The sequence below is a fragment of the Scomber japonicus genome, chromosome 9 (genome assembly GCF_027409825.1).
Source record: "Scomber japonicus isolate fScoJap1 chromosome 9, fScoJap1.pri, whole genome shotgun sequence".
Lineage (NCBI taxonomy): Eukaryota > Metazoa > Chordata > Actinopteri > Scombriformes > Scombridae > Scomber > Scomber japonicus.
Window position 1 is genome coordinate 15,871,126 of NC_070586.1, and position 15,497 is coordinate 15,886,622.

The 15,497-nt window shown below is 39.1% G+C and overlaps 1 protein-coding gene across 3 annotated transcripts in view; it reads left to right on the forward strand.

The window, feature by feature from the left end:
- Positions 1-359: 359 nt before the first annotated feature.
- Positions 360-15,497, forward strand: part of rasgrf2b (Ras protein-specific guanine nucleotide-releasing factor 2b) — a 47,763-nt gene continuing 32,625 nt past the window's right edge. For all 3 annotated transcript variants that reach the window (XM_053325119.1, XM_053325120.1, XM_053325121.1), the window contains exons 1-3: positions 360-635; positions 14,222-14,328; positions 15,301-15,448. In XM_053325119.1, the coding sequence (XP_053181094.1) occupies positions 360-635; positions 14,222-14,328; positions 15,301-15,448 (531 nt within the window). The remainder of the gene's footprint in view (positions 636-14,221; positions 14,329-15,300; positions 15,449-15,497) is intronic.

A 15,497-nucleotide genomic window follows, 5' to 3' on the forward strand; every position in this document is an offset into this window, starting at 1 on the left:
GAGAGAGAGAGAGAGACAGAGAGTTAACCACAGTCAAAGCCGATTACAGCTTAACGGGTCTGTGATTCTGTCACTCTCTGTCCACTTGAGGGTTCTCCCCTCTGTGAGTGACACACCGCTCGCTTTCTCTTGCTTGTTAGTTGGTGTTTACTCATAGAAGTGCGAGTTTTTGGTGAGCAGCATGGATTTATTCTAAGTGCTTTTGGTACTCGGACATCTTTACTATGAGTTCCTCTGCGGAAGCACTTTTTTTCTCTCGGTGGGAAAGTTTACACGCATCCCCCGGCGAACATGGGCTCGCAGTGAAAGACGCGGTAGTAGTGGTTGTCCCACTTTCCTCTCTCATCTAAACCAACAAAATGCAGAAGAGCGTCCGTTACAACGAAGGGCACGCGCTGTTTCTGTCGGCGGTCGCGCGTAAAGATGGCACCAAGCGCGGCTACCTAAGCAAGAAGACGGCGGAGAACAGCCGATGGCACGAGAAGTTCTTCGCCCTCTATCAGAATATACTGTTTTACTTTGAGAATGAGCAGAGCGCGCGACCTGCCGGGATTTACCTGTTGGAAGGATGCACCTGCGAACGCGCGCCGGCGCCCAAGATGTCCACCACTGGGAAGGAAGCGCTGGAGAAACAGGTGAGGGATTCAATAAGGGGGGGGGGTCAATCTACTGAACCTTGCTGTCAGTGCACAAACTCTCTCACTGAACCTCGTCTGCTGTCTCCAGAAGTTCTCAAAATGTGCTCATAGCCAACTGACATCATTAAGGGGAACAAATTGGTGCAGTCACTGATGCTGTGGTAATGTGACAGATAATTAGGCTCAACAGACATGCACACCAAAGAGAGCACAGTTTCTGGAAGCTGCTCTGTTGTCTTTCAGATAGCCTGTGGCTTCCAGAGAGATATTCTATTGATTGTATCTTGTTCATTACACCTTTTCAAGTTATAATAATGAAAATCATAGATCATAGATCTTCCTGCTCAAAGTGACGCTCATGGAAAAGAGTAAATTGCATTGCAGCAACAGACTAAATTGGATGCTGCAGCAGCTCAGCCTCCCTGCTCTCCACAGTTTGAAAAAGCCCTGGAGTGTCAAGGGCTCCAAGTGCATCCTCCCTGATCAGGTGATCATCCACCAGGGATTCAGATGTGCAAATGGAGGAGGTTGGTAGGAGTATTCCCACACCATGGCTTCTTTAAATTTCAAACAAAGCAAAGCAAAAAAAGTCAGGTCTTTTCAGTAGATTCATTTATTTCTCCCTTTGTCTCCCAGTTATTGAGAATTATTGACTTTCTTCGCCAGGTCGTGAAATTTGCTGGCTGCAGCCACAAATTGGATGTATTCACCTGTTGAGTGTGAACCCAATTGTCTGTCACACTTTTGCCATAGAGTAAATGTGATGTGGTTATTTCTTCAAAGCTCAACATATTCATAACTGACTGGAGGCAAATGCAGCAACAGGTTTTGGTATTCAATTAAATGAGCACTATAAAAAATCTTTTCTTGTTCCAGCACATATATTAAATAGATTTATAGAAATATTCAATCACAAGATGCCATGTTTTTTCATGGCTGACCATCAAAGAGCCTATATGCCTTTGGGTGCTTTTTTAAAGTTACAGATATTCTAGCATTGAAATGTATCTTTGAAAAACATGCGATATTAACTCCCAAGTGGGTTTATATAATAATGCTTCTTGAGCTTAAAATAACAGACACTCTGTGAATCCTGCAGGTTGGAAAAAAATACGATGGGAGATTGCGACTCTAAAGCAGTGATATCAAGGAAAATATTTTTTGCTAAATCTGCTGGGTACTGTGTTCCTGGAAGTCTCCTCAGCATTGTTGCTCCAACAGTTAGGTAGATCTTGTTGCTAGGAAACATTTGAACTACCATTTACACGTGCATTTCATTGAGAAAAAAAGACATGCATGCCATGTACTGCTTACAAATCTATCATTAAACTTGAGGCATAAGTCAAAACCGTGAAACGTCTTTAATGAGAGTAATCAGTGAGAAAACAGAATGATTTCTGTTTCTGATGCCAGTTTTCAGCAGGCCTCAGACTGTGTGCTTGTGTATGCACAGGCATCATGCCCATTACAATTAAGGGGGAGGGGTATACTGGAGAGCATCGACTTTTTACAGTTTGAAAAAGTATTGAAAGGACAGTGAGGGAATGTACAATTAAAAATATAAGAGGTGAGAAGAGATTTAAAAAATGCCATCAATCATGCAGGACAGTCTATTTATCCCCACAAACTCCCACCTACTTACTGACATGTCTGTCCCTTTAAATGTGCAGTGTGTGTAAGGACAATTCATTCCAGATGTATGCAAATGGAAAGAGGATTCACAGGAGATGGTGTTGTGGGGTTTTAATCAAGTCATACATAAAGCAGGAAGAGTATGTTTTACTTCTGTAAATGGATTTGTTATTAATGATGATAATAAAGGACACAACTCTTTTGTACAGCGCAAATTACAGGCAATACAACCACTAATATCGACACTCATGTAAGCATAAAACCTAACTCTTTGAATGTGGCTGAGCTTGGCAATTATGATGTCTTATTTATCCTGTCTTCTTACACATTGCCAGTCTCAATCTCTCTCCCTGCCTGTCTCACTCTCACACTACAGCTGTGATGTTTAATTAGGGTTATTTTCCATCTGCCCTCAGCTGAAACCTTGTGGGCTGCCATGTAGCTACATAACCATGCATGCACACAGGAGGAGTTAACCAAATAACGATGACATTTTGTTTGAATTTGAGGTTATGTGTTTGTGTGCTCATGTGATTCAGATGATCAAATCTCAATCAATCAAGGGGAATTTCAGAGCTTTTGGGATTTATTCCTTGTGTGAGGGTTTGGTATAATAAAGTAAGTGAAGGTCCTCCATCTCTCCATCAGTATCTCCTGGTCTTCACTGATTCTCTGTGCAGTAGAGTGAATCTGCCAGTAACCTGCAGTATCACACCCCCACAGTGAGCCACAAAGCAACCACACAAATAACACAGAGCCACTGCCTCCGAATCTATTTCTCTCTCTCTGTTGTACTCTCAGATAGACACAGACCCTTCAAATAATTTGGAGAACATTCACACTGGTCTGAATAGTTTCCACAGTGACTGTGGTGTATGTGTGTGTGTAAAAGGCCAGCAGATTGAGCTGCATGTAATTGTCAAACTATCCCTCCCCCTATCATCAAGCATTGGGTAGGTTATTGATCCAAGAGAGAAGCACAGTTCATCATAGGCCATGAACCACAGGGGAGATGATCATCAGAAACAGTGTGGACTGATTCCACATTGACACATCAAATGTTGCGTGTGATTTAACGTCTTGGTGGTGCTTTCTTGAATGACTGATTGGCCAGGTGTGGCAACAACTGAACCAGTCAACACCTTTGTATGTTGGGAACTACTTGTGCCAGAGTTGGGATCCAAACAAATATAGAGACACCAAATTTGGTGGGTTCATTAAAGTAATCCAGTTTTTAACTTATGTCAATATAATCAGAGGAGAGGAATATATTGGAATAGAGCCTAACTTTTTGACTCAGGAAGTTGCTCAAATGGTGCCAAATATAGCCCAAATTACAATGCCTACAGAACAACATCCTCCCATCATTGAACAGGGTTCATTAGTGTCCTTAAGGTGCAAAACATTGTAAAAAACAGAACATAACATTTTAGAAACCAACAGTTTAGAAACTCTGATCTTCTATCTCATTTTTTATTCTGATTGGATGTTAATGATGTTGAGAACAGTGAAGAAAAGAGGATGTACACATGCTCATTTTTGTTTTGCGTGCTTTTGTAGTACTGCCGTTGTAGCCTTCTTCAAAAACAAAATTTGGAGTAGCCAGGATGTTATGTTAAAAAGCTTTATGATCCTAGTCAGGAGTGACTAACTTTTATCTGTGTGTAAAATATTCAGAACCAGCTTTACTGTACAACAGTCACACTATGTGTTGTGTTGTGCCAATGTAAAGGTGCTTTCATGAATTGTCATTTTGTTGTTTTTGTTTTTGTTGGAAAAAAAAAGTTTTGGATATTCCTCCAAGCAACGGATCCATATTTTATCAGCTTCATGTGGATATAAAGTTCAACATTCAAGTCCAGGGTTCATGGACAAATTCACTTTCATGCAGATAAAATCAAGCCTTTCCTATATCTGTATTATGATGGCTGTTCTACAATGAAATAAAAACCTTCATGAGATACTTGAAGCGCAGGAAAGGTGGTTTAATGGGTTAATTAAAGTCGGTGTGACTGGGCTGTGTTGCCTTTGATAGAGAGCGTTTTTGTTGAGCTAAAGGCACATTGAGCTTCCTTTTAGCAGTCCCCTTCCTCATTAGAGTTGATACAAGAAAAAGGTGGGGTGACACTCAAAAGTGTCACACTTAAAATGCTGACTTCCTGGTGGTGTGTGTGTGTGTAATTAGCTCTCATTAGAAAGCTCCTCTAGCTCTCAACACTTCTCTCAGAAACTCCCCTTTTCGCTGTTGCTCGTACTAATCGTCTGCATCAAGGAACCAATTCTTCCTGTATTCCCGCAGTCTGATCTGCTTCTCTCCACAGGCTGCTTTTCATTTCCTCTTAAGTTTTCTGCCAAGTGTTAGAGCCATTACGGACCTCATTAGTGTCAGATAAAAATTTAAAGCTGGCATCTGTCTTAAAATCTGTCCCTTGTGTTTGAAATACGGCAGTAATCAGAGATTAGATGACAGTCAGGGGTGATTTTACAGTCCTGGTACAACAACAGTGTTCATGTAGGCTACTGAACAGACAGTTTATTGCCAGGATAATGACCAGGACATTACCATAAAAAATCTTAAAGGGGACATATTACATTGTTTATATTTATATTCCAGGTCTTTACTGGAAAATCTTTGCATGATTTACAGTCAAAAAACCTAATTATTTATCTACTACTAGCCCTTTATGCAGCCCCTCAGTTTAGCCTCTGTCTGAAATAGGCCATTTTAGCTCCTGGCTACGTCAACACACCATGTAACAAGCTATAGTCAAAGGTTTTCACTGCTTTTCCTCATTTTTTGTTTGCAAAATTACAATAATGTTCCACTGTATTGATCAGACTGCTAAAACTATTTATTCATCTTGTCAGTCACCAATCACCAACCATGCTGCCTTGGTTTACACAGAGCATAAGTGAGAATGTTGCACAGCCTAACTCACACACACATATCCCAGCAGATATATAAGAACTGAACTGGTGCTAGGCTGTTTGAGAGGATGCCCTGGTTGATAAAAGTTCTCGGGGCATTGGGCCTCTGTACTCTTCTGTGGTGTTATTGTTATTTCTGGGGCTTCTGCCATCTGTTATACATGCTGCTGCTGTCACCAGCTACAGGTGCTGATGTGGAGTGGATGTCAAGTGTTTGTTATATCTCTGCAGAGCTTAAAAGTGCTGTCTTTCTTTTTAACAGGATCAGGTTAGGCAATTCTCAAGAGTATAGTAAAACAGATCCACAGTGTGTTTACATACCTCTGCTGTTGCACTGTGAGTGTCTTCTTTTGAGGATCTATGGTTTTAAAGTGCCAGGATGCTTTACAAGAGCTCCTCCCGACAATGGAGTGACAGAGCAAATGTGTATGATGAGAAAAAAAAGGATTGACGGTAGACTAGTAGGCCAGCAATGAAATTAAACAGAGGAGGAGGGGAGCAATCTGTTTAATCACAAGATAAACAGACAGGTAATCCGTGATCACAGGGATCACTGAGACATCAACCATATCAAAATATGTAATGGCTACATTGGACCATAATAACAGCGCTAAAATTGTGAGATCTTATGGCTGCATCCAAAATCATGTACTATGCACTATATACTCTATATGTGTGTAGTAGTATCTATCTTTTCAGAAGCACTGAGCTGTAATAATCACTTTCTGAGAGCGTCCTTGCTGGTTGGAGACATGTAACCATGGTAACCTGTGCCAACCATAAAGTCTTAACTAATTTAAGAAATATGTTACACCTAGCAAAGTTAAACTTTACTTAAATTGAAGCGCTATTGACATTACGCCAGTGCTGCTTTGGTGGCTGTCAGCCATCGTCTGTTATGTTATTGTTGTCGTCATCACTACTGCATTGCATTGTGGGATATTTACTATATACTGCATACTGTAACATTTCCCTGGAAATAGTATGCATTTCACATACTATTGGTTTCATACTACTAGCATGCTAGTATGTATGGAGTTTTGGATGTTTTTTCTTTTCTTTTTTTTGCCTATTCTTTTTTACCGGTGTGTCCCCTTGTCGAATGACGAAAAAAAAAAAAGATAATGAATATGTGATTTTTTTTTTAAAAATTGTTTTTGCCATCAAAATGTGTTTTGATAACATTTGTTCGTTCAGTGAATGCATATGATGCTTAGTTTGGCAGTTACTACGAAGGATTTTTCAGGCATTTTACTATGGTGGTTGCTATGGATGCTGCTATCGCTGAAACTACATAGTTGCATTTTATTTTTATCATTGTATTTGCATTGTGTAGTTATTTGAGCTGCTGAGTCTTTAAAAAGGAAAATAAAAGGAATTACAGCCATTTCTTTTTTGTTTTTGCAGACAGAAACTAGACAGTCAGGTGGACATAGGCCAATAGAAAAGAATAAGAAAAAAAACAAAATGTTTCTTGTGAAACTAATATATTTTGTGCTTTGGACCAATGTAGGTGTTATACAGCCACAACAGTTACTAGTGTACTTACATACTGTGTATGCGTGCATGCGTGCGTGCGTGCATGTGGTCCCATACTTTGTTATGAGAACTTTTTTGGAGGAAGTGAACAGCATGGAGGGCAATGAAGAAACAGCAGGATGTGGGATGTTGATTCAGTGATTGCCACATTAGCTGGTACATCATTAGTTGAATTCAATGGTTACATAAAGTACTGCTGCTGCTGCTGCTCTTATTTTCCAAAGTGAAGTGAAGCTTTTTGGATTTTTTAAAATTACAGCACAGGTCTTACAAATATACAAAGAGGACCATTTAAATTCTAAATAAGATTAACCATGCACGACCACATTTACTTTTACATCTAATGTGTTTTTCTGGTCATGCTCAATAATAAAATGTGTAGTTATGCTAGTTGTTCTACAAAAAAAGGAGCATAGCAAAATAAGCTTTTATTCTTTTTTCAGGTGTCCATAAAATATAAGGCCACAGGCAGCACAAAGACTGGAAATGGGTGGAGTGGGTTGGAATGGGAGGTGGTGGGACCAGTTGGCCTGGGACTGTCCAAAGGGTGAATCAGCTTTCCAGTACAATACAGATATCATGTTATATCCCATTTATCTAATCAGTACAAAAAACAAGTGTAAAGACAAAAATGTGTGGTTTTACAGAGATTATGCATGGGACTATGTCTTTGTCTGTGTTGTGCATTTGTCGTGGCTTGTCAGGTTTCCAGGCAACCTCCTGTTTTCAGTCTTTATGCTAAGATAAGCTAACTGACTGCTGCTCCAGCTTCATATTTACTGCACAGACACAAGATGGTATCGATATTCTCATCTAAGTAGCTGCAAGAGAGCCAATAAGTGTATTTCATGAAATGTTCCTTTAAAACTAAACGCTTTCATGGCATCACAGTGAGGTTGCCAGGCAACCAGCGGAGTCTCGAGAAAGTCATTGTGACATTTATAAGTCCCCATAAAATCATGAATTGTTTTTAGACTTGAAATGTTTCTTTCTTCAGACAAAAACAGGCTAGCTGTTCCCCCTGTGTCCAGCTTTTTTGCTTAGCTATGCTGACGAGTTTCCAGTTTTAGCCTTGTACACAAATGTGTAAGAGACTGTTATCAATTTTGTAATCTAGCAATTTGGAAGAAAACGAATAAGCATATTTTAAAAAATGTTCCATTAAAGTTACGGCATGAAATGCTTTCTTTCTATTTATTAAATTATGTATTACTGTAAATATGATGCTTGACATCTGGCCATTTTTTTTATCTCCACCAGACGTATGCCTGGAGGGGATCATGTGTTAGCTCAAAAACCATATCCATAGAAAAGTTTGGTCTCATCTTGAACCATAGCATCTGCTGATTCATTTAATTACCGATATGTTATGATCCACTGAAGTTAGGCACAATATTAGATGAATAAAATCTGGTTTATGTTATCTTTGCTGCCATCTTGACTGTAGACCTGTTGGATATCTTCATTCTACTGATTGCAGTCTTTTACTTAAAAATTAATACAAAATTTGGGGTTTGTATGCATTTGTATTACATGTATCAGCCCACTGTAATGAAAGTAACATTTATACTTTATTTGCATTAAATGTTCAAAGTTTTCATGACAACAGTTTGTTTCTATCCACTTGTCCTTGGAGCGTTTTTATGGAGCTAAATTCAGTACAAAAAATACATTATTGCCCCTGTGGGTGCACGACAAGAGTTGAGAAATGAGAGGAATATAAAGTGGAGGGAGGCAGATTGTGAATCTGATCCAGAAGACTCGTGGGTGGAAAAAGTGAACCCACACCCCTCTCTTCTATTTATCTCTCTAACGCTTCTTTTCACAAATTAGTTTTATTGTTTCAGTAACTGGTTTAACCCTGTTAATGGACAATATTATGTTTTACAGCTTGGGCAGTTGCAAAACATGGAAATTCTCAGATAATATGGAATAAACTGCACACATGCTATCAATGAAATTTCAGTCTGCAACAACAGGTTTTCTCAGGTAGATATTTCAGCTATTAAAAAAACACTAGAAGTGTTAGGACATTATTGTTGAAATTACGTTTATCTTATCTTTATCTCTCTTTATCTTTTTCAAAATGTGATAGCTTCCAAATAATTGATGTTTGTTGTAGGTCTGCTGCTATGAATCTTTATGATATTTTGAAGGCAATGTGTGCAACATGTGGTTTGAGATTAGCTGTTTTGATAATCTCTCACAGTCATTACAATGTCTTCTTGTAGAACATCATTTTCTCCTCTCCTCTCTTCTTTTAAGGGAAACACACATGATGTATATCCTCCCCCATACACCCACACACACATACAGGGAATCCAGTTTATGGATTATATCAGTTTCTTCCATAGTCTCTCATACACAAATGACTCTGGTCTGCTCTCTGTGGTATGTCTCTGTAATGGTCATTATCGCCCTGTGGGACTCAGGATCACTGAGCAGTCCCAGGTTCACAGCAGAAAGCCAGTGGAGAGCTCATTGTGTCAAATTGCTTGTTAATAATAATTTCTTTCTACCTTGTAATCAGCACATATGGATATAGAGAATATGACAGAGACAAAAACCTGTTTTCACTCATTCCTTCATTGATGCACTGTAACACAGTTTTCCGCTTCTATGCAAAGTATAGTTTGTGCTAAACCAGTTTCCCATAAGCCTAGGATATATTTTACTCAATGGTGTGGTGTCTTATCTTAACATCTACTTTTATGTAAATCAAGTTCCAACAAAGTCAAGCCGACCTTATTCTTGTAAAACGCACAACCACATACACGCACGCAGGCCAACTTGGATCTCACCAATGCTAATATTTTGCATTTTGATGTGAGTGGACAAACATGTAATATTTGTAGATAGCTAAGAGTGTACATATTCAAAAACGGTTTTATATAGTGTGTTAATCTAAAAGGCTTTATAATTTAACTCTCATTCACATGTTCACACACCAAGTACACACATCAATAGCAGCGAGCCACCATGCAAGGAACTGCCCTAACCTTGAGGAGCAATTTGGGGTTCAGTGTCTTGTTCACTGACACTTTGACAGGTGTACAGGAGGAGCCAGGGATTGAACCACGAACCTTACAGTTATAGCCCTTCCACACCCACATATGTTTTCACCTGATAATACCTCTCCTCAGGACTGTGATTACAAACTGAGCTTGATTGACAGCTGTCTCACCTTCCTTTTGACATCTGTTAGGGGGAAAACTTAACTTACCTTGCGAGGCAGCTGGATTCATAGGATCACCTGAGAATGCACATAATTTGTAGTCCATGAACCCAAATTTTCAAACAAACTGGTGGCACCGGTAAAACAACTTGAATGAATGTTGTAATTGAGTCCCTACAGTGTAATGGTTACTTACTGTTTAGAATAGGGATTTAAAAAAAACTGTCATGCTCTGTTGGTGCCAGTGATAAAGTTGTAATCACTGTAATGATATGTCACTGAGCAGTTTCTTTCTTATCATTCAACCAGCCTTTAAATACCATAAGTTTACCAAGTGCATATTTAGTCCCAGTAGGGATCGAACCTTTAACATTTTATACATTTATGCCTCTGTTTACTCACTGAAGTAAACAACATCGAGGCAGTAAAATGCCAGTTGCTTTGAAAGGGAGAGAGTGAGAAAAAAACACGAGGTCCATCTGTAGTACTGTACAACACAATTTGGCCTCTCATCAGTGCCGATACCAAAGCAGACGGCGGTATTGCATCATTAGTGGCTATTCCAGTCCCTGATCATCAGTGGATCCCAACAGTGATTCTGTCGTTTCCACTTTTTAAATATTAATAACAGATGAATATTTTTGGATCCCCCAGTCTTAGTTTGCCTAAAGAATCTATTACCACTGAGTCCAGTTTCATCTTTGACTCTTTAATCTTTAATAATGGAAGTATTTCATCACAGCGCCGTCACCAACCCAAAGGTGTCATTTCCTAATGTTTGGCCTCTGCTGGACAGTGATAAATTGTAAGTCTTTGTTCAGAAAACTTCACTCCTCACCTCTGTTCTCACAGCAGGAAGTTTTTAATGACTGACCCAATATTGCCTCTGAATAATAAAATATGCTGCCCTTCTGTGTGCCTGTGTCTTGCTCGGTGGTGGTAAAACACACTTCTTTGTGTCACGCTGTCAGTCTCACAGTCTCATTTTCTATAATAGCTGCTCCTCAGATTAGGAGAAAAAAGTTTCAGGTGAGTTATAAATTGGTCATTAGTGACAGGGAGGAAGAAAAGAGCCTCTATTTCCATGTCTCTTTGTTTCTTTTGCTTTTCCTCTGTGTCTTTATTTGTCTAAATGAAATTTCTTACAGTACAGTGAAGACCCTGAGGGATGCAGGGTGCGTTTGAGCCAATTTGAAGAGAGAGTGAGCTAGTAGTCCAGAATGGTAGCGTAGAATTGGAGCGGCGTTTCGGAGATGTGTAGCATTCTCACTTTATACACTTTCCATAGGATGCAAAACACTAAGCGTCCACGTCCTCCACCCTAGATGAAAGTTCCTCTTTGACTAATGAGTACAAAGCACAGTGTTACAGAGTAATTCATTGTAATGCAATGGGGAAGCTTTTTAATGCCACAAGGTCCACTTTGATGCAACATCTTCTGTAAAGGAAGCAATACTATTCAACTTTAATGATTTCCTGGGAGCAATAGGGTCACTGTTGAAGGGCTAGAATAGAATTTAAGAAGAAGAAGACAAAATATACCAGATTTGAGTTATTTGAACATATGAAATTGACGTGACCAAAATCGTGTGACCAAATGGAAATTGAAACCAGTTTTGCCAGCTTTAATCATTCCTCATTAGACGATCCCTTCCTAATAACACAGTCCTTGTTTTGAGCAAAATTGTATTTTAATGTTTATCAGATGGCTTTCTGGGAGCAGATATCTTCCACAATGCCAGATTTTTAAGGAAGAAACCCTTCTTTGTATTTGAGAGGACAGAGTTTTCCTGTTCAGCTGCGTAACAAAGAGATGGAATTTGATACTTAAAAACACTATTGACTTACTTGAGATATTAACTTGATTTGACTAATTTGCATGGCTGAAGCATCATATTAGCTTCAAATAAACACTACGGAATCGTTTACAAAAAAATGCATTACGAAGGGATATCTTAATGACCAGTATGAACAGGCTGAATGATTATAGCAAGTAAAACAATGTCAGTATTCATTTGGGCATGACTATTGTTTTAGGACATTTATGAAAAATTGTGAACCTACCTTTAAGCAGAAGTTAAAAGTGGACAGTTGGAACTTCACATTAAGAAATGGAATTAAATTAAAACATTTACATGATGTTAAGTATTCTGAAGATATATTTATGTCAATATACATTTATGCTGAATGCAATAAAAACAGTCGTATTGATTTACTTTAGTACTACTCCATTTTATGCTACTTGTATTTTTCTTCACTCATTTTCAGATGGAAATTTTTGACTTTTTATTCCATATTTATTTGACAAAACATATGGTCAGCTCACAAAATATGATACATTTTTGCAAACTTAACTACCCAAGGGCATATCATTTTGTTACACTTAGCTCCAACCTCACCAGCTATAACATTAACATGCTGCATTTAAGTTAATTAACCAATTTTAATAATCAAATATTATAATATACAATAACACAACACTAACAGAGGTCTACCTGCATGTTGGCTACTTTTACTTTTAAGATGTAAGCACATTTGGTCAGTACTTCTATGCATTTTTAATCTGATCGTTTACTTGTAGTAAAGTATATTTACATTGTGGCACCTCTTCAGTAAACGATGAGTATTTCTTACACCACTGAATTTAAAATATGTGGATCACTTTTACTGCATTACTCATCACTGTGTATGCAGTAATAAAGAGACAGTCAGATGAATCAGTACCAACATGATTTGATAATGTTTGTTACTTTAACAAGGCTATTAAAGGCAGATACCCAGAAAAGAACCCTGACATATAATGTGCATGGTAAAAATCTATAAATATTGTCAATATACTGTGTTATCTTAACTGTGCAGATAGAAGTGACTTATATTATCTATGTAGAGCTCCAAAACCTACATTTATTTCATTTTCTACTTGACACTCTCTTATTTTTCACATCTAAAAATGCAGGATGGATCAATAAGAACATTAAATGAGTAGAGGCAGTGCTGAAAAGCAGAAAATGGAAGTGCAAAACACGGTGGAAGCATCAGATATAGTGTTGCCATGGAAATACTAGGTGGTGACACAATTTAGAAATATGTACTTGGTTAAGAAATATTATGTAACAGCTCCCTCTTCCCTACATCTCTCGATCCTTCTGTGTCTCTCTGTCAAAGACTGTTAGAGCACAGATTATTGTTGATGTAATAATATCCACCCAGCCAGTGAATCGAAATGACACATACATAAAAGCAGGGATAGGAGAATGGAGATGGAGAGGAGGGTCTGAGTCTGTCTGTCTGTCTGTGTGTGTGTGTGTGTGTGTGCGTGCGTCCCAATAACCTTGATGACTTTGTCCCCGGCCCATCCCCACTGTGGGGCTGAAGCCCATCCATCCTCCTGCAGGGTAAACGTCTCTCCTCTGGACTCTATTTGGTTCACTGAATCCTTACTGAGAGAGGCACAAAGAGATGAAAGTATGAAGGGATGTGGAGATGGAGGAGGAGGAGGATGAGGTGGAGGAGGAGGAGGAGGAGGAGGAGGAGGAGGAATGGGCTTCTACAACAAGAGAAGTGAGGATGCTGGTTGAGCGGGGCAGAGGAGGCGGAGTGGGATGATAGGTGAAGTGCAAAAGAGAGAGCGTGGAGGGAAGAGGTGGTTGGATGAAGAGAACAGAAGAGGAGGAGAGAGAAAAGTCCATGCAGAGCTCAGTCTTCTCTGTTTTCCCTGACTAAGAATAGCAGCTCTTCTGGTAACCCAGTGCCCCAGGACATGACCATTTGAATAAAAGCTTCTATCACTTCACATAATGCCTGGTGTGTGTGTGTGTGCATGTGCGTGCTCTCTACTGTATGCGTGCATCTGTAGGTGTGTGTCTCTGTGCTTGCATGTGTTGGCACGTGTCTGTGTGTACAGTAAGTGTGGGGAAGTATTTTAAAGGCAGATACTGAGGGAAATTCATCAGTATAATAAGAGAGACAGAGAGAGGGCTAATTGATGGTGATGATAATAGGCTTGCAGAGAAGAGAGCCACAGACTTGATGTTTTATTTCAGTGAGCCAATAACTCATCATGTGTCCCTCCTTCCCCCTCTGTCTTTGGCCTGCAGAACTTCATGTGATGAATCTGGGCAAGAAAAGAGCGTCTAAAGCAATTGTAGTTGAAAGCAGGGTTTCCATATGTCTGTGCCATATGTGTTGATTAGCTAGCATCTCAAAGGAGCAACCGACGTATTGGCACAAATGAGGAGTGGTGTTGGAGATGATATCAGGGGTCGCAAATATTAACAGTTTCTCCTTCTTTTGTGTTTCCCTTCTTCAGCACTATTTCCTCATTGTGTTTGGTCACGATGGACAGAAGCCTCTGGAGCTGCGGACAGAGGAGGAGAGTGAGTGTGACGAATGGGTGGAGGCCATCCAGCAGGCCAGGTACACACAGCATATAGATATATTTCCTATAAGTTCAGAACTGAGCAGCCAACTTTACATTACATATGATACTGAAGGCTGTACACATCCATGGTCGACCTACATAGGTGTTTTTTAAATTACTGTGCCTGATTAAGCTGCTTGCAAGTGACATTTATTCTCGGTCAGTTTACTTTATTGCACCTGTTAGGGCAGGATAACTTAAATATTTATCATTCTGATTGGTACATGTAGTTTGGTAACCTCATGCATCAGCAGAGCTCCATCCAACTTCAAACTAAACAGAGGTCTAATCAGCCAGAATAAGTGAAGACAGCTGTGGAGCTATGTAGGGCCATTATGTGAAGAGGTCTTATTCACTTAATATGATTCTGTTTGAGTCTGAACTAAATCAGTCTGAACCCTCCATAAGTTGCAGCCATAAAAGGAAATTATCTGAAAAACGTGATGTCTCTCAGAATATAGTCAGCAACACATTTGTCATTAAAAGGCCAAAACATGCAAAACCTTCAGCTCCTATGCAAAGCCTCTAAAAATAACTGAGACATCACAAAAATTAAACCAAAAGAAACATTCTTATTTATAACTTTTCATGAGTCAAACACTCAAAACTGATTAAATGTGAGTAAGACAAAAACAAAATACAGAAATCTCTGATGTCAAATCAGGCAGTTCTAAACTGTTGGCAGAAGATTTTGCACTTGTAATATTCCCACCGCTCATACTGTAGTAGAAGCTCATTCAGATTATTTGTTTTCAGGGCCTTTAAGATTCTCTTTATGCAGGGTAGATCAGCATACATTTGATTCTCTCAGTAGCACAAATTTCAGATTCAGTCTGTTTTTGTTATTCACTCATTTTCTACCATAACACACAATGCGGCACAGTAGCAGCAAGCAACAACATGCTGATGTTTTGTGCTCCTTTGTATATATCTGTTATTATATTTAAATACTTTCCTTTTCTTTTCAGTTATTCTGACATCATCATTGAACGAGAGGTTCTGATGCAGAAATACATCCACCTTGTACAGATAGTGGAGACTGAGAAGGTGGCTGCAAATCAGCTGCGCACACAGCTGGAGGATCAGGACACAGAAATTGAAAGACTCAAAGCAGAGGTATGACACACATAAACATACAAACACACACCTTAAAAGTATAAATGTT